The 14,889-nt window shown below is 46.7% G+C and overlaps 1 protein-coding gene across 1 annotated transcript in view; it reads left to right on the top strand.

Annotated features, from left to right (window-relative positions):
• The first annotated feature begins 12,380 nt into the window (after positions 1 to 12,380).
• The window catches only part of HEY2 (hes related family bHLH transcription factor with YRPW motif 2), a 59,974-nt gene continuing 57,465 nt past the window's right edge, over positions 12,381 to 14,889 (top strand). Inside the window, exon 1 of the mRNA XM_078646958.1 lies at positions 12,381 to 12,538. Within this exon, the coding sequence (XP_078503084.1) occupies positions 12,456 to 12,538 (83 nt within the window). The 5' untranslated portion in view covers positions 12,381 to 12,455. The remainder of the gene's footprint in view (positions 12,539 to 14,889) is intronic.

The raw sequence follows: 14,889 nt of genomic DNA, 5'->3' as shown, positions 1-14,889 counted from the left end.
AATATTCATGATTTGTGAATACTGCAGACATTTCTAAGTCCGGCATCATATTATTAATAGTCTCGAAGTCTCAATCATCAGAAAAAGCTCTAGCTGAAACAAAGTCACTTAATGAAATCTTGAATAAGTGTGGAATCTTCAACAACTCCGATGGGCCAAAAATGGCATAATCAGTTTTGTCCCAAGCTATACCCCCAGGTATAGGGACGGCTGTGATGTTCACTGATGACAAGTCCCTTTGTTCACGATGAGATGATTTGTGTAACTTGAGTAGTAAGTTGATGTTCTTACTTGCAGTTTACATTTTGACATATCGTCCATTTATCAGCATTCCCAGTGTTATTACCAGAGTCAACCAAAGCAGAAGAAAAAGCACACCCAACACAATCCAAAGTTCAATCCATGGTGAAACCAGATAAGTCTTTTCCAGGTGATGAAAAGGTCTGTTGCTTGTTCTTTGAATGTTCTTTTTGCTGGCGTCGTTTTAGGTTCGCTGGGATCCTCAGAAAACGTATCAAAGTTAAAGAAATAGCCAGAGGCCGTTCTGTCAATTGTTGGGATTTCATCAGAATTCGTTGAAATCGCTAGAACCACTTGATCACTTGTCACTTTGTTGTAGACAGGTGTTTCTTGACGAACTGTTATTTGGGTTTCAAGAGCTACAAGTTCCATAGGTTTATTGCTTAGTCCTTCATTTCGCACTGCAGATTCTTCAAAGGTGATTAGTCTCTCAGTTTGAACCTCTTGGATAGTAGCCAGATTAGGGAATCTGCTACTTGGTCGGAGTCCACTTGGCCTACTGCTTAGTATTGGCCACATGATGTGGCTTGACCAGGCCGATGGACACAAACCTGTTCTCCTTTTTACCAGCAAGGGGAGGCAGTAATACTGTTCTTGATCCGTGGACTGCTAGGACAGGTACTGGTTGTCTGTAAGAAGGCCCAAATTCCTTCTTGTCCGCAATCTTTTCTCTGACTAGATCCCCAAGCTTTGGGATCCAAACAGGCCTTGCTGAGACAGTTGTTTTTTCTTCAGTGGTGGTTGGCTTCAGGAACACGTTGCTTTGTTTCGTTCTTATTTCATTTAAGTCCTGTAAAACAGCCAAACGGTCTTTGATATCAAATGGTTTTTGGTCTACCACTGAAGTCTGCCAATCGAGGTCCGCTACTAACATTCTGGTCCCAAAAAGGACTTCATATGAGTGATACCCCCTAGAGAACTTCTCGGCAGTTTGTTAAGATTATGTTGGACACTTATTAGATGTTTGACCCACCCGTCACCCTAGCCTAATACCCTAGCTGTTTTAGATTGCTTTATGTCCCGGTTTTTTCTCTCCACAACCGAATTTCCCTCAGGATGGAATAGACTAGAGTACCGCAATGCAACGCCCAATTTGGCCATGGCCTCCTTGTAAGCTCGAGAGCTAAACGCAGGACCCTGGTCAGAATGTAGGATGCCGACTCCGTATGGGCCGATAAAGACTTGCAAATATTTTATTACAGTTCGAGCGTCAGCCGAGAACTGAGGCCACATCCAAATGAACCTTGTCTTAACATTTCTGGGACTGCATTTGTCCACAAGGACGTCTGCGTGTAGATAGTCTAATGCTGTCTAACAATGGTGTCTGTACTGGGCTGGCTAAGCTATAGTCAGGTATCTGGTGGCTTTCTCTGCTGCGATCTGCATTGCAGTCATGGCAGTTAATTGCAAATGTGTGAATGTGTGCATTCATTGCTGGCCACCAGCACACCTCTTTTAATTCTAGTATGGTCTTAGAGATCCCCTGATGTATCAGGCCCTCCCCAGATGCGCTTCATGAATCAAAGCTACCCAGAGTTTCCTGTTTGGAATTACTCTGTCCCCCACTTCAGGGATTTGAGCAAAAGGAACTCTGTTTGCATCAATTATATATGAGTATTTGAGTGGAAAATATTGAGGTAACGCTGCACCACTGCCTTTGCATGTTGCATTGACAGCCAGCATTATTTCGCTGTCTATTTTTGTTTTTGAACGAGTGATTGCAGCTACAGAAGCCGTTTGCACAGCTGCCTTCGCGGCTTGATCAGCCAATGAATTCCCTTAAACTTGAACGCCATCACGTTGATGACTCAGCATATGTATCACGTGAGTGTTTTGTAGTCCTTGTCGTAACTGAACTACTTGTTCCCAAAGCAGTTTATGCTTGATTGTGCCATCTTTTGCATCTTTATAACCGTTTTGAATCCAATTTTGCAAGTATTCGTTGTAAGATTGAACACAATAATACGAATCGCACACTATGAGTGTGGGGAATTCGCAATCTGTATTTTCAAGTGCCATCTTGAAGGCTTGTAGTTCAGCTCGCTGAGCTGTACAATCTCCTAGAGATTGAGTTTTTGTGACCATTGGTCGGAATTTGCCATCGCGCCAATGACCTTTAACGATCGCGCACGCTGCACTATAGGCTTGTTTACCCTCGTAGCAGGTTGAGCCGATCCATCAGTATAAATTATACATTCATACTGGTCAAGAGGCTGAATTTCAGTAGGTAGAGGACATTCATGTTCGTATTGTAGAAATGCTTGTGTTTTCAAATAAGGATCAAAAACGTATTTAACGTCTGTTGCAGCAAGAGAATTAACCCATTGTATCCATCTCGAATGTAAAGCTTTAGCATTTGGTATGCTTGCTTTCGCCACTGCTTCTAAGGCAGGTACAGGAGTTACGACCATAATGCGTTTTCCCTGTGCCAGGGCTCTTTCTTTTGTTACTGTAGTTTGATCAATTGTTTCTGTTGAAGTGGATTTCATTTCAGCTTGTTTGTACAAGTGTGATTTGTAAGCTATTGGTACTTTTTCACCTTCCTTAAAAGTTAAGTAGATGAATCCACATTGACCCGGAATGATTCGGATCACTAAGTTGCGTATGTTTACGCGTGTTTGTAAATGTTTAGTTGCCAACATGTCTGTTTGCAAAGAACGCAAAACTTCTGTGTGTTTTTGTGTCCAATTTACTGTTTTAAAATCAGGTTTGATTAATACGTAGAGAAGTTTAACCCTTTCTGCGTAGTTCAGAATGTAAGTTATTCCGAAATTTAAAAATCCTAGAATCGACTGTAGGTTTTTCAGCGATTTTGGAGGTTGGAGCAGCGCACATTTCTCTAGAAAGTTAGCTGCCAGGCTTTTGCCTTCACTTGATAACTCATATCCTAGAAATAGGACTTTGAGATGGGCAATTCTAGATTTTTTTACATTGAATTTGTAACCCTCAGAGGCGAACCCGAGTATAATGGTATTCACCCTATTCAAGTGCCTATCCAAGTCATCATCTGTCAGATAGATGTCATCCACATATGATAATGCTTCATCATCATAAGTTTGTAGTAACTCTGTTACCCTCGCTGACAATAACCCAAGACTGTTCTTGAATCCTTGAGGGAGACGACAGAAGTGACGGTGTGTCCCCATAATTGAGAAAGCTGTCAAATACCTACTTTCTGGTGCAATGTTTTGACAGAAGAAACCGTTAGAAATATCTAATGTGGTTTTATATTTTTTACGCACAATGTTATTCATTAATGCTGTGCCGTGTGCATTTTGCACTGCAAATGTTTTGCAACAAGAGTTTAGATGTCTGTAATCCAATGCTAGACGATATGTATTGTCTGGTTTGGATACAGGAAACAAATTATTGTTCATTGACGAGGTGCATGTTTCAATCACCCCTTGGTATTCAAGCTGATCTAATATCTCTCTGACCTGTTTTTTAGCTTCTTGCTTAACCCCTTCAGTGCTGCGCGAATTCCGCTGCGGTGCTGAAGGTTCTAAAGAACCAATGGACTCATGACGGAACGGTTCCGTCATGAGCACAGGCCAACCGACGCTCATGACGGAACCGTTCCGTCATGAGCACCGAAGGGGTTAACTGGGAACTGCCTTTGTGAAGTAGGTTGATTCTTTAATTGGATTTATGGTGAGGAGAGTCCTCATCCCATCCTACCTGATATTTGTATAATGCAGGAGCTTGGGTGACTGCCAATTTTCTGGCATATGTATACTTTAAATGAATTGGAATATGATTAGAGAAGGCTGGCATAATGATGTCCTCGCCAGGTGGGCACTCCCTGACGTATTGTGGTGGCCAGTATTTTTCAGCAAGAAGAATGTCACAACCCTCTGAAAGTCGCTCCCAAAAGAGTGCTCTCACTTTTCTTGGTATGCCTCCCTCCATCCGGAGTGTTATCTCATATAACCTATGTGGAGAACTAACCCTGGTATCTGCAGTTTCAACTTGAATTAACTCATTCGTCCTCTTACTTCAGATTTCTGTGACGAAGTCTGAAAGGTACGAGAGGAACGTGTATCAGTGTCTTGGTATCTATCAGGTTTTCGCAAATTATCTCTATTCCTGAGGTTATACTTCCTTTCAGAGGGCTCCTTTTGAGGAGACCTACCTCAGGAATGAGAACGCTTCTCATTGGAAGTGTCTTCAGTGTTTTCCCACTTCTTCTTAGAAGGAGTAGTAGTATTTTTAAGAAAGACCTTTTCAGGAATTTAAGACAGTTGGGGATTTACTGGTTTCCCACCCAGACTGTCTCTACCTAATTCTTCATAGGATTTTTCAATTATTCTGGCCAGTTCTTGTGGTTGCGCAGTTGCATCACATTCCCTTATTTTTTGGCGTGGCGGTTCGCCACTGATGCTGCTTCTCCTTTAATATTAGCTAATATTATTGCTGAGACCTGTTTGAAATCTTTCAGTAATTTCATACCTAAATTTAAAGCAGACTCTGCCCCGTATTCATTTTGAATCTGTTTCAGGACCTCGGGTATTACCGCCATAGACGGAACACCATGTGTTTTAGTGTAGATTGCAGCGAAGACTGTACCCCAAGTGTTGCAGTCCTCCAGATGTGGTGCGATCCCCATTGGTAAACAGATTGTTAAAATTCTGTGTTTCTCGTGAGTGGTAGTATTAGGAAATACTGCTTCGATTTGAGTAATTTTTTGAGCTATCCAGAATAGAATGTGTTCCCTCTTTGCAGGTAACTTGCCAATAACTGAGTGTAAAGTCTGTGGTGTAATTTTTAGTGTATTTCCCTGGTGAGGGGTATGTTGTGGAATCACTATAGCAGGTTGGACTGTGACAGTCCGCATGACATATTGAACCAATTGTCTATAGATTTTGATTAACTCCTTGAGTTGAGCTAGTAATGCCACATCTGTCATATTATCGTAATGCCTCATCTGTCATATTATCAATGTCAGGATGTGGTGTATAGCCAGCTAAAACCGGCCATGTGGCTCCTGGTCTACCTAGTGGACCGAACCTGGTAATGTGATTTAAATGTTTTAGGGCGCCTTTAAACCAGAGCTCATGCTCCTGGTATGTGAGTGGAATTTCTATATCCTCGAAAGTAATGTATTCCTCTGGTGGTTCATCTTCTTTGTAGAAGTGAAACACATGTGTTACTGGATTTGCTTCAGGGAAGACTATCCAAGAATAGAATACCTCTGTCTGGTGATATTCATGTGCCTCTATCACAAAAACTGCCCTACCACCTCTCGATGTTAGGCCATGTTTTATAAGTTTTATAGTGATGGCTTTCCTTAAAGTTAGAGGTATGCTTATAGCATCATCGTCGGTTTCTTGGAAACCTGTTATGGTAAAAGCTGTATCGGCTGGATCAGCCTCAGCTTCACTGGTTTCGGTGTTGTTGCCGTTATTCGACATTGTTTAATGAAAAATTGCAGAGCAAGTTTCAAGGAAACAAAGATAAGGTGCACAATATTTTGGAACACTCTATCCTTCAACGTAGAATAAAACAAAAAGCTAATGCATAGCATTTTCGTCCGACTCAGCTATGGCAGATATTATCCTTTTACCCAATCCAGACGTCAATTAGAGTATTTTATGGGAAAAGGGGTCTCTGAGAAACTGAGTTACTTCAGTATCTAGCGTTAAATTAGTGCCTTACCAAACCGTTGGGCGCCATATAGTGTAGTTCCTACATTCCCAATAGGCTCTGCGCATGGGAATAATATACGCTATAGATTTGACATAGGATTGAGGTTAGTATGTCTCTACGCAAGCAGACCTACAATAAGTGCAGACGGCAGGACAACCCCCTATCCTACCAGTCACACAGCACACACAGATCAATGCGCTACCACTATTCAGCGAGCTCCTTGACCCCACTACCACCTCCCCCAGGTGGGAAATATGGAACAGCCGCCTAGATCATTATTTCACTGCAACAGACAACATTAAAAGATCCCTGCTACTGCACTTCATGGGAGAAGACATATACAAACTCTTTGTACACCTGCCGAACACAGGAGCTGCCAACGACTATGATGCAGCGGTTAGAGCTCTGGCCACACATTTCGACCCACAACTTAGCCCAGACTATGAAAGATTCAATCTCCGACAAGCATGCCAAAGAAATGGAGAGTCCATGGATCCGTTCCGGCTGGAAGACATCCTCGTCATGGCACGGTCCCATGACCTATTAGACGCTAGAGCAACGGAGATGTACATCGCTATCACCCAGCAACCGGAGAAGCCTGTCACCATAAAGACAGAACGAGTAGAAGCAGTCTGCATGCAAGGAAGAGGAGGCAGAGGAAGACAGCCAGCGAAGGCCACACCTGGGTCAGAGTGTGGATACTGTGGACGGGAAGAACACCCTATAGGGGAGTGCCCAATACAAGGATGGACTTGCTCAAAATGCAGCACCCTCAATCCCTTCGCCACAGCATGCATGAGTGACCAAGGAACAGGGTTGCTCAAGGAAGGAGACCACCTTTAAAGTCTGTGAGGCAACTATTCCTCAATGACCCAAAGAACGCAAAAACAGCCGAAGCCCAACTGTGACAGAGGTACCACTTGGAAGATTTGTCCACCGAGGATGAGAATGAATGCTTCCTCATCTCATTTGCCACCGACTTAAAACGCAGGAGACGCCCATAACCCACGTGCGTCATAGAAATTGCAGGATTCCAAATCACTGCTCTGATCGACACTGCCGCGTTCGTCAATGTGATGGGCAGCCAACAGTACACACAACTACAACCACGGCCCCAGCTAGCCCCCTCCCACATGCATCGCCATAGCAGAACGAACCAACCCAGAAGCAGCGTTACAACGATTCCTGCGGGTGCACCGCAGCACACCCCACTGCAGGACACAAAGATCCTGTGGTCCGTGATGCTCGCCGGGCATAGACGGGACACCATCCCTGTGTCAGAAAATCGGACCCCACCACCATACAAGCCAACCAACACGCAAACTTGACGGACCCAGAACAATGAACGGGTCAGCCAGCGGCGAGGGGCCAACCTCAAGTCATAGAGCGAGGGAGTTTCATTCTGAGTCAGAATCGCCGGGCGGGAGGGAAGTTCAAGACGCCCTAAGAACCAGGGACCTGGACCATATTGCGGTTGAATGGAACCGCCAAAGGCGGAGCCAAAGTAGTCACTCGGAATGAGTCATGGTTCTGGAAAGTAAAATACATACAGGAGACGCTGAAACGGAAGCAGACTGGGCCGAAGGAACCATCCAACCCAGCCCTGGAAGATCAAACCTGGCCGACCGTCCCTATGACCCTTTCTCTCTCTGTATTGTTGTAGCGACCGTCCTAGCCCCCTGGCAACCCTGCCTGAGGAGAGCGAGGAGTTGCATGTCACATCTCAGCCAAGCACGAACACCCAGAGCACAAGTCATCGATCCAGCTCCCAGCGCTATAACCTGAGGCCGAACCCACCACCATTACGGTGGGGCAGGGAGGTGGGGAGGGGGAGGGGCAGGGTGGAGGGTGCTAAAAACCGGCATATGGATAATTGCAGGTAAGTAAACAATTTAATTATTAAAACGAATTTCGTAGCGCGCCCTGCATCGGCGCGCTACGAAATTATATGCCAAAATTATATGCCGGTTTTTAGCACACTCCACCCTGCCCCTCCCCCTCCCCACCTCCCTGCCCCACCGTAACTCCCTCCACGGACCGCGGCTGCCCACCACCCAGCCAGAGGCTGAAAGACTTGTTTTGTTAAGACGTTTCTTATTGATGCTGATTTGACATCGGTCTCCTGAGGCGGAAAGCCGGGAGCGCTAAGACTCATTTTAAAAAAATACTTTGTGATACTGTGTATTTTATTCTTCACTTACTTATTGCACTCTTGGCACTCTGAACAGCGGTAGCGCTGCAACGACACCCCCCATTTCCATCGCCATTTTCGAGGGCGAGGCGCGTCCTGAGACACGCCCCCTCTGCTGGCCACACCCCCTCAATCGCCCTGACTCTCCCGCATAAATCATGTGCCTGAGCAGGACGCGCAGCGGACGGGCGCAGCGGGAGCGCCGTTTGCGCGCCGAAGGCGCGCCTAAGGCAAGCCCGTCTGTGCCCGTCCGTGCCACGGCCGGGCCCAGGGCCAGACACGCTGCCCTATCTACGGTACGTACAAATACAAAAAACAAACTACCTACCTATATCCGAGCCGATCTACTTGCTCTTAATCACAACAAAAATCACTGCCTCAACATTGTTAATGCCGAGACATGGTTAGGACCCGCATGCTGCCACCATTGCAGAACTCTCCTCACCCCGGAAAACCAGTTACCTTACATGAATAACGCAACCTCGTTTCGAGGAGCCTTGATCAACGCAAGGTCCATTTGCAAAAATGGTGAGCACATTCATGATCTCATTACGGAGAATGATATTGACATGCTCTTCATAACCGAAACATGGCTGAAACCATGGTGCAACCCGATCATAGCCCAAACTGTCCCCCAAGGATACCTTATTCAGAGGATCGACAGACAAGAACTCAGAGGTGGTGGCCTGGCCATCATCCATCGAGATTCACTGAAATGTACCACCATTGAACTCCCAGACGTAAAAGGGGCAGAAAGCATGGGTTTCTGCATCCAACTAAATGAGGAAAATACCTTCGCGGGAGCCCTCATCTACCGCCCCCCAGGACCTCAAAACGGTTTCTTCGAAAGTTTCGAAGATGCTCTCAGCACTTTCACCTTAAAATATGCAAACTTCACCGTTTTGGGTGACCTTAATTTCCACCTAGACAAACCCAACGACCCCAACACCATATGGCTCAACGACTTAACTAATATCCTAGGACTGAAAATACTGACCAAATTACCCACGCATAAAGCAGGCCATATACTAGACTGCATTTGCACCAATATCAAAACCCTAACTGTCGAAGACCCGCTGATCCAAACTTGGACCGACCACTGGCTAATTCCTTTTAATCTAACCACCAATAAGAAAAGGTCTAACACCTCCAACCAAAAAATCGAAGTCCCTATGCAAAAAGACTGGAAAAAGCTTGCCAGCTCACCAAATCTCCTGCTCACTGCAGAGAAATCTAAACCATCGCTATCTGGAGACACAGAATCCGATTACAAAATATTCTGCAATTGGATCTCGGAGTGCTGTGGTCCGGCCAACTCAGAGAAAGTAAGAAAAAAGCAGAATAGAAAATCGGCACCCTGGTTCTCCCCCGAAATAAAAGCCAAACGTACAGAGATCAGAGCTCTCGAAAAGAAATGGCGTCAAAACTATGATCCAAAGGAAGCTCTCGCCTATAAAACCGCGAGGAAAATATATCACTCTATGATAAAAAACGCCAAAAAAGACCACTTTCTTCAAAGAATCAATCGGTCCAACAATAACCAGAAACAAATCTTTAAAATTGTTGACGAGTTTATGAACCCCAGAATCCTCAGGCAAGATATACCACCCTCATTAACTCTCTGTAACGACATAGCCGATTATTTCGAACAAAAAATACTTAAACTTACCTCAGACTTCCCTGACCCTCTTGAACCCCCCCCTTATGACGCAACACTAACAATTAACAACAAACCCCAGTTGAAAAATTTTACTCACATCAGTTTCGATGAATCCCGACAAGCAATCCTCTCAAGCAAATCAGGCTCCCCGTTTGACCCATGCCCCCCAATGCTGCTCCACACTCTGGTGGACATGGTAAATCCAGCCATAAACTCCATTATAAACTCCTCTCTGACTACTGCATCCATTCCGGCTGAATGGAAGCTCGCGGCAGTCAAGCCTCTGCAAAAAAAGCCCCTACCCGACCCCACCACGCTCTCCAACCTTCGCCCCATCTCGTTGCTCCCACTACTGTTCAAACTGACCGAATCGGCAGTCAATAAACAGTTGACAAAACATCTAGAGGAAAACCACCTATTTCATCCTAACCAGGCCGGTTTTAGGGCGAAACACTCCACGGAGTCAGCCCTCCTACATACTGTAGAGACCCTCAAGATGGCACTTGACCAAGGGAAAAAGGCCGTCCTGATCCTGCTCGACCTGTCGGCGGCCTTTGACACGGTCTCACACCCCGTGTTGATAGGCCGCCTGACAGAGTCAGGGCTAGCAGGAACCGCCCTCGAATGGCTGAAAAACTTCCTAAGCCATAGGAGACAAGTAACCGTGCTAGGAAAATACTGCTCGGATGAAAAAACCATAAAAACAGGGGTACCACAAGGCTCAAGCTTGAGCCCGGTTTTGTTCAACCTTTATATGACCCCCCTGATAGAACTCATCACATCCTTTAACATCAGCACGATATCTTACGCTGACGACACCCAGCTTATCCTAGTACTGGATAACAACTCCTCCAAAGCGGAGGAAAATTTAAGAAACTGTCTGACGGCAACCTTTGTTTGGATGCGAACGAACCATCTCAAATGTAATTCAGGTAAAACTGAAATCCTCCCTTTCGGTCAAAACAACCTCTTTTCCCCCTCCAATTGGTGGCCTCAAGACGCCGAAATTCCCCCTAACACCATCACGTCGGCCCGTAACCTAGGGATAAGGTTTGATGAAGCCTTATCCTTTAAGCAACAAGCAGGTACAGTGGCAGGGTCCTGTTTCAATATCATCAAAGGTCTTAGAAGATTCTTCGACCTCCTTCCCCTAACAGCTAGAAAGACTGTGGCAGTAGCCCTCATCACATCCCGCTTAGACTACTGCAACAGCATCTATGCAGGCGCAAACAGAGCTGTTCTGCACAAGTTGCAGATGGTTCAAAACGCCGCCGCCCGCCTGGTGCTAAGGCTACCCAGGAAATCATCTGCCTCAAAAGCACTCAAAACCCTGCACTGGTTACCCATTCACAAAAGAGTGCTATTCAAAATCCTGCTCATTACGTTCAGAGCCTACCACCAGTCAGGACCGACATACCTGTCCCAAAGGTTTGGAAGATACACTCCCCCACGGTCACTTAGATCATCCAACCTAAACCTACTTGCAGTCCCCAAGTTCAGACTAACCACAAAAGGTGGAAAATCCATCGGAGTACTTGGAGCCAAAGCCTGGAACAAGCTCCCACCACAAATGCGCCTTATCCATTCCGAAAAACTGTTTCGCAAAATGCTCAAAACATGGATCTTCAATACCGAAGACTCACTCTGCTTAGCGTTAATCTAATCCACACTTTACTTATAGACCAGGATCTATAAATAGGATCTACCTTAAGCAGCATCCCCCCTTCTTCTTTGTCGGGACAGTGATGTCTAGCGCCAAGATGCTCCCTGGAGTGTAAGTGCGCTCTATAAAAGCCTATTCACATTCACATTCACATGCCAACTTGGGGAGGGATATAATGACTCTAGTCCCGCAAGTGCGGAACCAGAGACCTTGCTCGAAGGGGCCTGCAAACATTGTATCACCCTCTGGTCGGGCGTGAACAGAGGATATGAATAAAGGGGAGAAGATCCCTTGTGGTCTTCCGCCCGTACCAGTAATCCAGTGTGCGTGGTGTTGGCCGGACCTCGTAACAGCCACCACAGATCTTTGCCAACTGCTCAGAGCAGGTGGTAAAGATCTGTGTTAAACTCCACAGACTTGGGAATTTGGGGTGGAATACCGGCCGGAAAACATTTCTGCATTTACTCCCCACTCCTGGTATCTAACTTGTTATCACAAAAAATGCCATGTATAGATTCCAGTCCATATTGATAATTGCAGCCATCCGAAATCTCTGCTTAAAACTCAACCTACACCAACTCTGGCTTCATGCGAATCTATCTAAATTACCCTGATGAAACGTGCCGAGACAAACAGAGCCCAGGAGGGGAAATCCATCGTGGTGTCCCTGAAACAGACACAGTTTGCATCCGGCGAGGAGCCCTCGGTCCCATGGGAAGATGGATCGTGTCCCTGCAGACAGGAAGGCTGCTGATCCTGGGACTTGACACATAGCAGCTCCGCCTTCACAGCCCTGGGTTCTGGGGAGAGAGGGGCGTGTCTTGGCGGATGGGGCGTGTCCTCAACAGAGAGGGGCGTGTCCTCGTCGAGGGGGGCTTTACCCGTCGCCGAGGTCAGGCCGGGCGGCGTGGGAAAGCGCCGCAGAGAGCGCTGAGGCTGCCAAGTCCGCGGAGTCGTCCCGCCGACCGACCCCTCGCATCCCGGGCACCGCCGCCATGAAGAGACCGTGCGAGGACTCCAGCTCGGATAGCGACATGGACGAGACCATTGACGTGGGCAGCGAGAACAACTACTCAGGGTGAGGGGCAGCGTACGCACCTGCCACCAGCCGGGGAGCGGGCACTGCCACGCGGAGGGTGAAACCTGGCCACTGCCAGCCCGGAGGGTCACTGAGGTGGCAGAGCAGGGAGGCCATGCAACCAGGGCTTGCAATGTATTCTCACCCAGGCTGCGCCACCTGTAGTTTTAGCATCCCTCATCTGCATAGGGTCGCCTCGCTGGCACAGAGCATGCCCATCACCTGCACACGCGCTGCCCTCACTCTGGCAAATGTATCGCATGTATCCCTATTGCCCAGGCCTGTCTGCCAGAGAGTGCCCCTCTAGCCGTAAGTACCCATGACTTGCCTTGAGATACCCTATCACCAGTGCTTGAAATGGAAAAATAGAAGTGCAGGTACTGTGTACCAGTGTACCTGCTTGTTTCTGAAAAGTGCTGGCACTCAATTAAAGGTATTACGTTTTTCTTGAGAAGTGCAGGTACTCTCCCTCCCAAAATTAAAAAGCGCCGGTACTCAGTACCGGACAGACCCGGCCCATTTAACTCACAGCCTATCACACCTAAAGTGCCCTTCACTTGACTAAATGTCCACCCTGTAGCCTCAAGTGCTCATCGCTTGTAGAAAGAGCTCCTCGCTTGCCTAAAAGACCCTCTCTTGCATAAAGTGCCCTTCTTTTGGATGAAGGCCCCCCTTGTGTAAAGTACCACTATCTTAAACAAGGACAGCCCCCGCCCGTATAACGCGCACCTCACTTGCACCGATTTTCTGTCACTTTCAGACACCGTCCTGGCTTGCAAGAAGTAGCCCTCTCGTGCTCACGCGACTTTCACATCTTGTCTGTATAAAGCGCCTGGGCTAGCACAAAGCACCTTTCGTATGCACAACATTCTTCACATGTACACAAACACGTTCTCACACGTTCTTAACCCTCAAGGTGTGTCGACACTTTCCACACAATCAATGTGGAGGTGAACACTTGGGTCAGTGGTTCCATTGCCGACTTGTCCGAACAGCACTTGGCACCCCTAGCTACCCCACAGTGCTTAGAAGCAAACGTTACATTTAGCGCTATGTAAAAACAAGTGACTCATCCGTTGCAGAAGTAAACGCTATTGCACTAAGCGCCTCTTTTTGTTTGCTTCAAGCGGGGTCAGTGGTGTCCCACCTATGGACTTGCAGTGCTCGTGTCTTGGTTAAACGGCGAGGGGTTCATGACTGCTGAGACTGCAACCCGAACAGCCAATGGAGTGGATAATGGCATTCGCGGGGACCGTCGCCATGGCAGCCAGGGCGTTTATCTGGACGTTTTGTGGAGCGCTGCGTTTATCCTTGCTGAAACTTCTGGGCGCTGGGACAGCCAGCATATTATATATAGGCGTCAGGCGAGGCCAGCCCTCCGTCGGACCGCTTGTAGAGAGAGCGTTCCGATCCCGTCTGACCAGGCAGGGGAACAGCTATCGGTGGTGCAGCAGGAGCAGTGGCACCGGGCCGACAGGCGTACTGGTGCACCGCACCACATTTATGGCTGCCTTTTCCTACCCAGCCACAGGGAATGGGTCTGTTTTCAGTACTAATGACACGCTAGCTATGCCACTGTGAACAGGTCGGATTCCTTACAGGGATGCAGAGAGGATGAAAAGCTCTGTGGTCTCATTCAGTGCATAGCTTTGATGGACGGGAACACTGACAGGCTTGTCTCGCGATGTTTTTATTGCTGAATGAATGTAACCGGTTCAGAGCTGTGAAGATACTCATTCCACGTTTATTTACCGTTCAAGCTGTTGGTTTCCATTGTAATGTCATGAGCAAAATTGCACCATGAGAGTGGCAGAAACACAAACAGTTTTTATATAGGAAAATGTGACAAATCGAGGTTTTGACAGCTCAGTTAGGACCAGTTCATACATGCGGACAATGAAAGAAGGACTAGGTCTAATAAAAAAGTATGTTCTTTTTCATCCTATGTCCGCCGCGCTAAATCTATTCACCTTTTTGTCCCGTGCAACCATTATCAGATTTTCAGGTCATTAAACCTATTAAACGCACTCCATGTCGCTGCGTTCCTAATAATGCAACCTGCAAAATGGCCCTTAAGGGTTGTGTGTAACAGTTGTCCACCTTGAAAACAACATACTGTAAAATCTCTTGACGGTCTGCGCTTGTGGAACTAAACTACATTTCAGGCGAAGCAGAGAATAGGCTCCATGAAGTTGTTGGAATAAATGCCCAGTTTGGCTCAAATTGGGACATTTTAGGCTCATCTTTTTATTTGTTGTGTTCTAGCCCCCACTCTGCTAATTTTTAGAATACTTAGGAAGAGACGGAGCAACAGCATTAATCAGCCAACTTTTACAATATTTAGAAGAAGT

This window comes from Lissotriton helveticus, chromosome 6 (assembly GCF_964261635.1).
Source record: "Lissotriton helveticus chromosome 6, aLisHel1.1, whole genome shotgun sequence".
In the NCBI taxonomy this organism is placed as follows: domain Eukaryota; kingdom Metazoa; phylum Chordata; class Amphibia; order Caudata; family Salamandridae; genus Lissotriton; species Lissotriton helveticus.
The sequence above is the reverse complement of the archived record's forward strand: the minus strand, read 5'-3'. Positions and strand labels throughout refer to the sequence as shown.